This window comes from Triticum dicoccoides, chromosome 2A (assembly GCF_002162155.2).
Source record: "Triticum dicoccoides isolate Atlit2015 ecotype Zavitan chromosome 2A, WEW_v2.0, whole genome shotgun sequence".
NCBI lineage: Eukaryota > Viridiplantae > Streptophyta > Magnoliopsida > Poales > Poaceae > Triticum > Triticum dicoccoides.
The window spans coordinates 655864924-655878308 of NC_041382.1; the positions used below are offsets into that span (position 1 = coordinate 655864924).

Genomic DNA, 13385 nt, shown 5'->3' on the forward strand with positions numbered 1-13385 from the left:
TCGCTTTCTTCCTTTTTGTATTTTTTCCATTTTTATTTGTTTCTTTTGTCGGTTTTCATCCATTACTTTTTTATTCAACACATGTCTACTATTTCAAGTACAGAATATACATTTTTAGTGCACATGTGGAACATTATGTTCGTACATGTTGGAATTTTCAACTACATAGTGTACATTTTTTCTTAAATGCATGTTTCAAACACTTTTTGAATATACGGTGAATATTTTTTAAATAGAAATAAACATGTTTTCACACACAATTTACATATGATGTATACATTAGGAACATTTGATGTTTAAATTTTTTTATACACGTTTAATATTTTTCATATACATCTGATACGTGTTTTGTGTATATGTTGTACACGTTAAATACGTTTAATAAAATGTATTAAAATAAACACGTTTTATACACGTTTAGGAACATTTTTATATGACTTTAGCATTTTTTTAAATAAGTGCTTAACATTTTTATGTGTACTTGTTTCCATATATGTTGTACATTTCTTTCATACAACAATATTTTAATACATTTGTTTCATATATATATATATTTCTTTCATACATATATTTTATTAAATCATGATTACATTTTTATTAAAATATGTGTTTTTGATGTCTACTTTTTTTCATACACATTGTAAATTTTTCACATACATCTGCAACATCCTTTATGCTCATTTACAATTTTTGAAATACATGAATAATAATTTTCAAATATATGTGTCTGAATAGTTTTTTTAAATGTATTAAAAACTCTTTTGAACATGTGTTAAGGATCTTTTATATACATGTGTTCACATTTTTTCTAATACATGATTAATATGTTTTAAATGTGTTATGAACACTTAAAAGATGAAAAACAAAAAGGAAGGTGAAAAGGAAAACAAAAGAGAAGAAGATAGAAAAAAAGGAAAACTGAAAAGAAAGTATCACGATTTTATGTGCCGGCCCACTATCTACAGCACTGTTGGCGAGTGCTGGCTCCATCTCGCATTAATCGAGGTATAGTTTGTCTCTAAGCGAGGTATAGTTGCACCCGCGATAAACATTGCTCACCGAGATCATGTCACAATCCCACCATTATTCGCTAAAAGCTCACATGTGCTTGAAGGGCCTGAGATGTTTGGTATGGCCCATGAAGTGAACAATAATACTTAAAATGTTCATAAGAAGCAAAATGAGTATGGTTTATTTCAAAATAAGTTCACATGTATTTCAAATTTCATGTGTTTAAAGAGAATGTTCACGCATTTTTTAAGGCTTTGCATGTAAAAATAAAATATTCATGTGCATAAAAGATACTGTTATACGTGATAAGAAATATTCATATGTCTTAACGAGATTTCCATGTTTTTTAAAAATATCCAGCGTTTTAAAAAATAAAAAAACTAACGCCCACATGTGTGGCATCTTACACATCGCCCACACGCCTCCGTCACCACTCATTTTGCCACGTATGAGCAAATGACATTAGCAGGATTTTTTTGGTTTTCGGCTTAAAAATATTTTATCTCCTAATTAAAAATCAAATTAAAAATCTGTTTTCACCATTAAATCCGTCTCAAGGCGATCTTCAAAACTAGACCCCATGTTGATATGTTTCGACGAATTTTTTTTTACCCGAAAGTTGCCATGATGTTTACACTGTAGTTGCCATGTGGCAATTTTAGTTTGTAGAGCATGGTAATTTTAGTTTTTTTATGATGGCAATTCCAGTACTTTGACTATGAAAATTATTTTTTGTATGAATCATGACAATTTTAAGTGCATGTATCATGGCAATTTTAGTTTATGTTTCATGGCAAGTCTAGTTTCTTAATTCTTTATTTTATAATATGTCAAAATTTACTTCTAAATGTAGAAGAAAAATAGTTGAAATATATCATGGCAACTTCAGTGTAAACATCATGACAATTCATATGAAATAGACATGTCAACTTTTAACCCAAAAAAATTCGTCCAAATATATTGATATGAGATCTACTTTCGAAGATCTCGTCGCGAGGGGTTTAATGGTGAAAACGGATTTTCAATCGGATTTTTTATTTGAGAGATAAAATATTTTAAGAACTGAAAATCTAAAAATATTCTCACATGCATGCATGCATGCGGTGACATGACGCAGTCTGTGTATTATAGATTTGACTCCCACCACACGTGTGGGCGTTAGAGTTGTCCTAAAAAATTATTCCGTACCTCGTAGTTTTCTGTTACTACATATTTCTGATAGACAGAAGAAATACATACAAAAGGAAAAAAGTTAACCCGACGTGACTGGACCGCAGCCCATGCGTTTGACGGTCCACCCCACCCATGAAGTCATCTCCTGGTCACAGTTGTCTAAAAAAACAATTCTCCTGGTCACAGTTTCCCTGAAAAAGAAATCTCCTTATCACACAAGAGGTTAACAACAGGCAAATGATATTGCCAAATCGCACTTGCTGTCGCGGAAGAAAAAGGAAGAACTAGGGCATCCAGAACTCGCCCACTCCAGCTGGGTTTCCCGGCCGGCAGATGATCGAGCTTGGAGCACGCCTGCGTATCAATCATGGGCGCATTCGGAGGGTTCCTGGCTTTTGCTCCGCCGCTCATCATGCGTGAGCTTCCAAGGTCTCATCTGCAAGCTGTACTACGTGACAATTCGAGTCTGCCTTTTAACCCACGAACGATGAGTCGGATGGCTGGGACTATAGCACACAGAAACAAGTGGTAGTAGTACTAGTAGTATGCATTTTTGGTTTCTGATGATAGTGTGTAGTGGTTGTCTTTTTTTTTTTTGAAACGGAGGCAAAAGATTTGCCTCATCGATTAATTAAGAAGAAGAGAATTGCCCAGTTAATTTTTGGAAAACCGGGCAAAAACCGATACAAACAACCCAAGGTCGTACTACTCACAGAACAGGAAACACCGTGACCGCACATGTGGGCCTCCCAATGCACCACAACCGAAACCCTTGACACTTGTACAACACAGCGGAGCTTCACACAAGAACATCGACCACGATAAAAACGGAGCACCCTCCATCATGAAATCGTGGGCGTCTTCCGAATAACACCGCCCTTCTTGCTTTTGTTTCTCTTTGCTTTCTCCCTATTAGGTTTCTTTTTGGGGAGGCAACCACTTGTGATGCCGGGTCCAGACTGATCCGCCATCCATTTGTCAAGAAAATCATAGAACTCATTGTACTTTTTGATGTAGTTGTCATCAACCAAGGGGCTCCTACTAGGGGCAGGCACCAACAAACCGGCCGCATGGACATCATCGGCCCGAGGAACCCCCAACACATCATCCTCCACCACAGGAACCATCTACACAATGGACTTCGGCGCCTCCAGTTGCTCACACGACAGAGGCAAAACATGCCCCTCACACAAGGTTGTCGACGAGTCCACTTCCAACCGCTCCAAGGACAGAGGCGAAGCAGGGCTCGAACATATATCCCAAAGCTCGGGCATGAGCTGTAGCACCGGAGTCGCAAGCACAGCGATGGACTCGCCCACATCGACATGCACAACAGACGAAGCAGACATCAATGATGAATTGTCCCGAACACGAGGGGAGAAACAACCATAAGGATCTGCCCCTTCGTCCTCCGTGGAGCCAACATGAGGGAGTGGTGTCTGCGTGGCCAGAAACGTAGCCGGCAAAAAGGAGAGCCTGCTCAAAGCAGCCTCAGCCCGTTCCAGGAAGCTCTCAATACGTGTCTGCCAACCCTGAAGCAACTCGGTCTGATCAGCCAGAGCGGTCTGAAGCACATCAATGGATGGGGATGCCGGGCTAGCGGAAGCAGAAATCACAGACGCCCAAGATCCACGGTGAAGCGCAACGGAAGGGAGTGTGGATTTTAATTGGGCCTCTCTTGGAGTAGGAGGTTGACAATGTTGGATGCCAAGGCGAGAGACGGGCGGGACAACAAGATATGCCAGAGAGCTGAGAGAACGCCATGGGTTGCGGCAGTCACAAGCACGATGACCGTTCTCCAAGCAACGAGAGCATCGGAAGGGATCTCTGCAAACCGCCGCCCGGTGTCCATGGGCGAGGCATCTGCAGCATCGACCGCGAAGCCAGGCAGGGAAAGGCCGGGGAGCCAGAGCCAATGTCGGCGACGCCGAACGACGCCGGCCCCCCACCTTCACCCATCCCTGGTCCAAAGACGCCTCAGGAGCAGCAGCGACAACAACATCGGCAGCCGGATCGCTCACCCCACTGGAGCACCTGGCAGCCAACGGCGTCAGCGGGGCGAGCTCGTCTTCATCATCAATGCTGCAGACGTTGTCCGCGAGGGAAGCCCACGACACGGCCAATGGCGGCTGCGGGGTCCGCACAGCGGCGTCGGGGGCTGCACCTAAATCGGGGCCAACAAAGGGAGCTCCATGAAGACCATCGTCTTCGGCAGCAGCGACATGCGGCGTGGTAGGCGTCGGAGTCGCCAGGCTCAGATCGGAGCTGGCCCGCGTCTTGGTTGTGGAGGGCCGCAGCAGTTGCAGGCGTCCCCGCACGGCCGGGTCGGCCTTGCGGAAGGCAAGGAAAGTCGCGGCGGCGCCGTTCACAGAGGGCAGCGGCAGACAGGCTGAGGTGGCCTCCGTCGTTGTAGCAGTGGTGGTGCCGTCAGAAGGAGTCAGAGAGGCCGGGGCGGCCTCCGTCGTCGTACCGGTGGTGGCGCCGGCAGGAGGCGCCCGAAAGGCCGGAGCGGGCGCCGTCGTTGAAGCAGGGAGGACACCGGCAGGAGGTTCCCAAGAGGTCGGGGCGGCCGCCGACGTCGGAGCTTGGGGAGCCATTGCGGGCGAATGAACGGAGAGGCAGACTGAAGGAGAGGAGAGAGCGCGGCACGGGGGTGCCGGATCTGGGCACGCCGGACGCGCAGCAGACCGGAGCGAGGAGATCAAGGCGGCGGCGGCCGCGCGGGTACGCGCACCAGGGCAGTCGCCATCTCCGCCGCGGCTGTCGTTTGACTGGAGTTTTGCATTTGCCCATAGGTTGTCTTTCCGTTTACATGTCTCTTGCCCACTACTAACTCGCATGTAAATGGATACATTGTATCACTGAGGCACTACCCATCAATCATCAATGTATAAAAACAGAATAATGCGTATACACACGCTCCGTTTCTTTTTCTTTTCCGTGTTCTTTTTTACTTTTTGCAGGAAATGTCCTTTTCGGCCGGACGAGAGCGCGTCGCGCGAAGCACTTTTTGGCAGCGCTGTAGCCTCACAGGAGCCATCGATGCATGCCAAAAACATGATCGTCTGCGGAAGGCCGAGGAAATATCAGCTTACACAAGGGAGGCGCGTCCAAACAAAAACTAATACAGAAATAAAACTCAACGCCAGGATAGGGAATTTTAAGATTTGAAGTGAAACATTTTTCATATTAAAAGTTTATCGGACATTTTTTTGTCCCTCATTTCTCCTAGTAAACCAATGCATACTTTGCAAGTATTTAAATAGAACCAGCAAATGCTTATCCCACACAAAAAACAGCAAATGCCTATGTTATACTGTACTAGTATAACTTTCACATTTCTGATGTCTAGGGGAATCCACAAAAGTGGTGGCCTATTTCTTTGATTTTGGTGTATTGTCTGTTCACCGTTCCGAAAGTCCATAGTTTACTGAGAAAGGTCGAAAATCATCGCTTTCAGAAATCATATCCGCGTGCTAAAATGAATGATAAATATGCACATGGTTTGGTTTCTATTTTGACAGTGGTGAATGAATTTTAAAAGACGAGACCAAATCTTTTTGAATTTTGACGAGGCCAATCTTGAGGCAGAAGCAAAGGTCTCTTCGGCCACCCCCACCGCAGAAGATCATCACAGCTCTCAAGGCGCTGCCACATGCTCAGACATCAGTGCCCCACACCACACCACACCTAACCATGGTCAGTGTAACCCAACCCAACCCACAGGCCAAAAACCCACGCGCACGAAAGCTAAAACCCCCACCCACGCGTCACACCACACCACTCCCGTCCCGTTTCCCCCACACCACCGCCACCGCCGCGATGGCCGCCGCCCGCCGCCGCCTCCTCCTCCTCCTGGCCGTGACCCTCGCCGCCCTCGCCGCCGCCGCCCGCGCCCACAACATCACGGACATCCTCGACGGCTACTCCGAGTACTCTCTCTACAACAACTACCTCTCCCAGACCAAGGTCTGCGACGAGATCAACGGCCGCAGCACCGTCACCTGCCTCGTCCTCACCAACGGCGCCATGTCCTCCCTCGCCGCCAACCTCTCCCTCGCCGACGTCAAGAACGCGCTCCGCCTCCTCACCCTCCTCGACTACTACGACCCCAAGAAGCTGCACTCGCTCCACGGCGGCTCCGAGCTCACCACCACGCTCTACCAGACCACCGGCGACGCCTCCGGGGACATGGGCCACGTCAACATCACCAACCTCCGCGGCGGCAAGGTCGGCTTCGCCTCCGCCGAGCCCGGCTCCAAGTTCCAGGCCACCTACACCAAGTCCGTCAAGGAGGAGCCCTACAACCTCTCCGTCCTCGAGGTCTCCGACCCCATCACCTTCCCCGGCCTCTTCACCTCCCCCTCCGCCGCCTCCACCAACCTCACCGCGCTCCTCGACAAGGCCGGCTGCAAGCGCTTCGCGCGCCTCATCGTCTCGTCCGGGGTCGTCAAGACGTACCAGGCGGCCATGGACAAGGGGCTCACCCTCTTCGCGCCCACCGACGACGCCTTCCAGGCCAAGGGCCTGCCGGATCTGGGCAAGCTCACCGGCGCCGACCTCGTGGCGCTGCTGGAGTACCACGCGCTGCCGCAGTACGCGCCCAAGGCGTCGCTCAAGACCATGAAGGGCGGCATCCCGACCCTGGCCTCCACCGGCAAGGGCAAGTACGACCTCTCCGTGGTCGCCAAGGGCGACGACGTGTCCATGGGCACCGGCATGGACAAGTCCCGCGTCGCGTCCACGGTGCTCGACGACACCCCGGTGACCGTGCACACGGTGGACAGCGTGCTGCTGCCGCCGGAGCTCTTCGGCGGCGCGCCGTCGCCGGCACCCGGAGCGTCGGCCGATGCGCCAGCGTCGGCCCCTGCCCCAGAAGCCTCCTCCGCGCCGGCGCCCTCGCCTAACCACGACAAGACGAAACCGAAACACAAGTCGCCAGCGCATTCCCCGCCCGCGCCGCCGGCTGATACGCCTGACACGGCCCCCGCCGAGTCGCCGGAGGGAGACGAGGAGGCGGACAAGGCCGACGACAAGAACGGCGCGACCGCGGTGAGCATGGGCATCGCGGCCATGGTGGCCTCTGTCGCTCTGGTCGGCGCGACACTCCTCTGATCTGCCCCAAGTGTTCGACATCGAGCACTCGTTCTGTTTTCCTCATGATGTGATGCACTCCGGTCGTGGTTGCGAGTTCGTCGGCCATTGAAATGCTCACACCCGAAGCTGTTACTTCTTCCTGGTTGGATCATTTGGGCGATTGTGATACCTTCCCTGGTACTTGTAGTTTCAGTAGCTGCGTAGTTACAAGTCTATTGAGTTTGATTTTGCTATGATGCTCGTTGCAGTTGTTGATGCATTGCATTCCATCTGCCAAGAACTCCAATTCCATATCCTGACGCAGTTATCTAGCATTCTCGATGAAGTAACTTGTGAAGAGAGACTTGATCTTACTACGAGTTAATTGATGCATTGGTTCGTTGTATATTATCACCGTTTTTGCACATTAATTGATGGAGTAGTACTGCACATTGCACCATCGATTGATAGGTTTTTTTTTTTTTGAGACAAACCATCGATTGATAGGTGTTGCCACATGGCCAAAAATGGGGTGCCGCTGGCCTACTGGATGCGTACCCATCCATGAAAGCACTGCTGCAAGCGTGACACGCCTTCTAAATCGTGGCCCATTAAGCCCACAACGCTTCGAATTTGTCATCTTCTGCCGGGAGTCCATCCATGGCATCTCCGCATAAATGCAGACCGGACGCGTCTAGTATCAACCACAAAATCGCTGCTCGACGTGTTTTGAATTTCGGTGGCGCAATGGGGTTAATTTCGAAATGGGTCGAAATTTCAAAACATATCTTTTGCTGGACAAAATTTACTGCCTCTCGCTACTTTTTACCCACTGCGGCAACAGCCTTGGTTCAGGGGCCGCCTCGCCTATCATGTGACTCTGCCCGTCTGCGCCGAGCCCGACACCACTGGCCCATGCCTTCCTTTTACCCGTTCGCGCCGCAGAGCCGCTGGAGCCGTGGTCCATGCAAAGCGAGAGCTCGCATGGCTCTTGCCCATGGTCGTCCGTTGGATGCCAATATCTTCAGCAATGCGTTTCGTCTCGTTTCCTGGAAACTTCTGGGCCGTTTCTTGCTTTTGGAGGTAATAGCACCCCACATACCCTAACTTATATAAGATGTGACATTTTAGTCCTAAACTTGTAAAACTCAACCCCGTCATACCCCAACTTGCACCTCAGGTGATGTTTTAGTCTCAGATCAATCAGAGGACGACAATTGGTAGCCAGGTGGCTGGCCGGGTCAGCACACACACTTTTACAAAAAAACCCTGCTTTTTTCCCTAATTAACCCGCACTTATGTGCAGTCAGTGCAAGTTACCCCAAGAAAGCCACCAGCCAAGGCTTTTTCCCGGTTTTCTGCGTCACCGCCGCGGCCGTGCCCCCCGGCGCGCGCAGCTCCGGCGCCACGTACGACAGCGCCGACAGGGCGCCGCTGCGGAGCGCGCACGCCACGCTGCTGCCGAGCTTCCTCGACTGCGCCGTCTTGTGCACGCCGGCGACGAGGCGGGTCAGGCCGAAGCCGAAGACGTGCGGACGAAGCTCGTCGTCGAGCAGGATCTTGGATGACTTGATGCAGCCGTGCACGTACCGGCGAGAGCTGCACTCGTGCAGGTATGCCAGTCCCCTCGCCGCGCCCTGAACGATGGACAGCCTCACCGACAACGGTAATGGAGTTGGCGAAGCCGTCAGGCCTGTTAGTATAATCTTGAGTTTGAGTTAGATGCAAAGCTAGTCCACATGCAATTACTGCTACGTGCATGAGTCCGGCTGCTAGCCGTTACCTAGTAGCTACTAGCTAGTAGATGTACGAGTACTAGTCCAAGTCGTGTCAAAGTCTGAGTCATAAATTAGGCTAGTGTTGTAGTCCAAGTCGTGTCAAAGTCTGAGTCATAAATTAGGCTAGTGTTGTAGTCCGAGTCGTGTCAATGTCTGAGTCATAAACTAGGCTAGTGTTGTATCCGTGAACTAGTTTTCGCAGAACTAGTTTGGATAAGTAGGGCCTTGTTTGGATAAGTAGTTTTCGCAGAACTAGTTTTCCGTGAACCCATATAACCGTGTAACAGACTTAAACCATGTTTGGGCCCCGCAGTAAAAACGTGGATTAGCAAGATTCAGTTTCCACAAAGCCAGGAATATGCGTTTTATGAAAAATTACTAATAGTACATGTTTTTATGAAAACACGATTATATACGGATACTCATCGCAACTGATATTCGCCGACTCGACGAACGAAAGCTGCAGCGGAATCGAGCTGAGTCGGCAAGTTGAAACCGCCACCGTCCATGCGTGCCAAGTCGCCGAGGGAAGCGGCCGCCGCCGTCCATGCGTGCCAAGTCGCCGAGGGAAGTAGCCATCGCCGAGCGCACACGCCGAGTTGTCGACTGGAAGCCACACGCCGCATGGCCGCTATCAGTATTTTCTCAATTCCACCGGCGACGATGTCGCGTCGCTGAGACTGGTTTTCTACGCACCGACGATGTTGCCGAGCTGCCCATTCGAGCGCCTCCACTCCATGGCCTCATCAGTGTTCTCATGGTCTCTCGTTCATTGTTGTGCCACCCGTCGAGCTGCAGCGGGCGGCGCTACTCTGTCCTGAGCCTCCACCAAATGATGAACACCAGCCACGGAATACGACGAGGAATCCTGCTGGACGCAACCATCTCTTCTGCGGATGCAAGGCTGTGGCCGCGTCTCCGTGCTCGGCAGTGGCAACATAGGCAATGGGTGCAGCCTCGGCCTCAAAGGCACGGCGCCGGCGCCACCCGGACTCAGTGCCATCGCCGTCGTTGGGCTCACTGAGACGGCGGCGGCTACGTCGGTGCCGCGGCCGGGGACGACCCTGTACACGATGCCGCCATCCAGCTGCCAGTCTGATCTGCTTGTTCATCTCCGACACAGCTGCGATGAAGGCGGCGGTGTCAGCAACATCATCAACAAGAACAGAATCATATGTACTGATGGCAACTTCATTGGAGTCTGAACATGGCAATGATCTCTTGCCATGGCTCATAATTCTGCTTTTCAAGTCGTCAACCATCATGCTGTAGCAGGCATGTACATGCTCCTGATCAATGTAACAGACAAAGGTTGTTCAAACCCAATGCTCATTTCATCATCCAAATGAAACATTACTATGATCAAAGTGACGCAAAAGGGTTATTTATTTAGTTTGTGCAAGAAACCTTCTCAATGGGGCATGATGGAGATAGATTGTCCATCTTGGACTCCAGTGCTTCTTTGGTCAGTAGAGCTTCATAGGATGCAGCCAAGATTGCAGCTGCAGCCACAGTAGATGGCCTGTAATCCAGCACACTGCCGGCTGCATGAACACAGCGCAAATCAACCAGACAAAATGCAAGAAAGATCGCAAGATTTCTTTTCAGAAGGTGTGCAGGACGAAGATGAACCTTCGGCTGTGGCAAAGATGGAGCCGATGGACTTGAGGGCGACGCGGGCGGGGTCATGCCCGCCGCCGCCACGGCCGTCGTGCCGGTCGAGCCGGGAGGAGAAGCAAGGGAGGTAGTCGAACGGCGTAACGGCGGCCATGCGCCAACCGAGCGTGGACAGCACGAGCAGCTCCATCCGGCGGACGGAGGCGGAGCAGAACTCGTAGCCGCCGCCGGCGTCGAGCTCCAACAGCGCCGGCGCGCAGTACTCCTCCATCTTGGCCGCCACGGAGACGCAGGCCACGGACAGGAGGCGCGCCGCCCACGGCATGGCCGCCCTCTGCACGCACACAACCACATCATCATCCCGTTCCTAAGAAGCAGAGAGGCTAAATTTGTTTTACGGCGGCGGTGCGGTGATTGATTACATCGACACGTCGCCGGAGGAAGAAGCGGTCGAAGTAGGCGATGGCCAGGTACGCCGTGCGGTGGCCGAACCCGAAGCAGCCCCGAGTCTGCAAATGCAAATCAGATGCCGGTTCCAAAGGCGTCAGTGACCGATCGATCGATGCTCGCACCAATAATCGTGAGAGCGAGGAGCTGAGTGAGTGCTCACTTCAAGGATCCATTTGACGGCGGCGAGGCGCGCCTGCCGGAACCAGTCCTCGGAAGCGGCCGACGAGCAGTCCTCCGGCACTGCCACTGCAGCACTAGCCCGGCAACGATGGCCGCCACCACAATGACGGCCGGAATCGACACCGTAGGCGACGACCGACGCTTCGGCGGCCTTCCAACCTGCGCCGCTGCACCAGGGTTCATTCCAGGGTTCGTCTGCGGGATTCTTCCCTCTCTCCGGCGCACTCGATCTTGAGCGGAAACCTGCATAGCCTCGGGTTGTCGTCGAAGTCGGTGGGGCCCTGGTTGACGAGCGAGCCCACCTCACGCCGGCGAGGTCGTTCCCCCGGAGGTCAAGGCTGACAGCCACGGGAATGCCGCAGAACTCCGGCGGGATCCCGCAGACGAAGGGCCTCTTTGATTCTTAGGATTTTGACATGTAGTACAAAAGATCCCATAGGAAATTTTTTTATGGGATTCAATCCTATAAATCAAAAAAGCAACATAGAAAAAAATTCTAAGGATTTCAATCCTTTAGAAATCCTATAAAATTCCTTTGAATCAAAGGAGCCCGAAATGGCTGTAGCTGAGGTTGATTAAAGAAAACGGCAGGGGGTTCTACAAAAGTGCATGCGCTGACCGGGCCAGCCACCTGGCTGCCAATTGTGGAGTTGTGATTGGTCTGGGACTAAAACGTCACATGCAGTGCAAATTAGGGTATGGTAGGATTACATTTTGCAAGTTTAGGACTAAATCATCACACTTCGTGCAAATTAGGGTACCTGCGGTGCTATTACCTCTTGCTTTTGCCAAGTTCCCGGCCTCAAATCTGCTCAATCTCAGGACCGTAACGCCAGCACCGAGCGGCCGGAGAAACAGTTGGGCTCTCGCTGCTGCTCTGCCCTCCTCTCGGCGTCACGCGCGCGCCAGAGGCTGACGCGCGGCATTGGATTCTCGTGTTCGTTCGGTGGGGTTGGACCTCCGAAGGAGGGAGACGAGACCAACGGTCATGGAACGAGGTTGGTGCAGCCGTGTAGTAGTTTTTTTTTTGTTTTTTTGCGGGAAGCCGTGTAGTACTGTTTATTGTTTTTGAGATAGCTCACCACTCATGTCAAGTGGTGGAAGCCGTGTAGTAGTAGGTCCTACTACGTGGCGCACCCACCCGTCCACCGTCCACGGCCGGTCTTGCGTTAGACGAACAGAGGTCGAGGTGACTGTTGCGTGTGGTGTGTCGGTGGGGTGGGCTCGGCCCACGCACGGCTCACCGAACCTCTCTTTCCGTTCAGGTGGGCGGTGGCTTCTGTTTCTTTCTCGTCTCTAGTGGGCATTGATTGGAGAGCTTGAAGCCTTCGGTGCAAAAACAATTCGACGCACGTACGTACGTACGTACCATCTGCAACTATCTACGCGCGGCTAATAATTAGGCTTCTGGAGGTCAATGGTGTTGTTGGATGCATGCGCCCCGCAAAAAGTACGGTGTTGTTCCATGCGCGAGTACCGTGGCTGCTTCGTGTGGACAGAATTAGAACGGCAGTTTTTATAATACTAATGCAGTACGATCTCGATTTCGTCGGTGGAAAATTCGGAGAATGAGGCCTGGAGGACCCCATGAGAGGACTTGAGATCCTCCAAGGGATACTTACTTGCATCTGGGTTTGTTCTTATTTGTCGGGTGCATTATTAGTGGAGAGAGAACAACTGCTGTCGGCCATGTGGGAAGGGGAATGGAGTGCTGCGCGGGCTGCTTGTAAGCTGGCCCGGAAATGTTCCGCAACAACGACTCGGACGGATGATGGATGCCATTCTGTACTGGGCCGTGTTCGTCGCCAAGGTGCTTCACAAGCCCATTCAAAATACACCCCTAAAAAATAGCTCACTGAAAATACCATCAGCAAAACATGTACACATATGGATAAACGGCCAGTGCTGCCACTGAACAATCCTCATTGTTTCAGTGATTTATTCTTCCCTTATGTATATCCTTTAACTAACATCCACAAGACACGCCCAAACATGGCCAGTGGCGGAGCCAGAATTCGAGTATAGGGGGGGCCGAGTACGTATATTGGTCTAATCTCATTGATAATTACTCGTCAATCCTATTAAAATTGTCTAAAACTG

General features: G+C 50.8%; 2 protein-coding genes across 2 annotated transcripts; one reads left to right on the forward strand and one right to left on the reverse strand.

Moving 5' to 3' along the window:
• Positions 1–5936: 5936 nt before the first annotated feature.
• Positions 5937–7671, forward strand: LOC119356013 (fasciclin-like arabinogalactan protein 8). The gene has a single exon (XM_037622905.1). The coding sequence runs from the start codon at positions 6007–6009 to the stop codon at positions 7297–7299; it is 1293 nt and encodes a 430-aa protein (XP_037478802.1). The 5' UTR covers positions 5937–6006; the 3' UTR covers positions 7300–7671.
• Positions 7672–9793: 2122 nt separating this feature from the next.
• LOC119358052 lies at positions 9794–12211 on the reverse strand. The gene is made up of 6 exons (XM_037624771.1): positions 12125–12211; positions 11266–11679; positions 11078–11164; positions 10671–10989; positions 10446–10582; positions 9794–10327 (listed from the first exon to the last, which is right to left on the reverse strand). Exons 1-6 carry the CDS (start codon positions 12209–12211, stop codon positions 9794–9796), a joined length of 1578 nt encoding a protein of 525 aa, XP_037480668.1.
• Positions 12212–13385: the final 1174 nt, after the last annotated feature.

Excerpts from the sequence above, each read along its gene's own strand:
- LOC119356013 (XM_037622905.1), top strand. The coding sequence starts at position 6,007 with ATGGCCGCCGCCCGCCGCCGCCTCCTCCTCCTCCTGGCCGTGACCCTC.
- LOC119358052 (XM_037624771.1), bottom strand. The coding sequence starts at position 12,211 with ATGCCGCGCGTCAGCCTCTGGCGCGCGCGTGACGCCGAGAGGAGGGCA. Across the intron at positions 11,680-12,124 it reads ACTGTTTCTCCGGCCGCTCG|AGGCCCTTCGTCTGCGGGAT; the intron begins GTGCTGGCGTTA and ends TAAGAATCAAAG. Across the intron at positions 10,583-10,670 it reads CATCTTTGCCACAGCCGAAG|CCGGCAGTGTGCTGGATTAC; the intron begins GTTCATCTTCGT and ends GTGTTCATGCAG.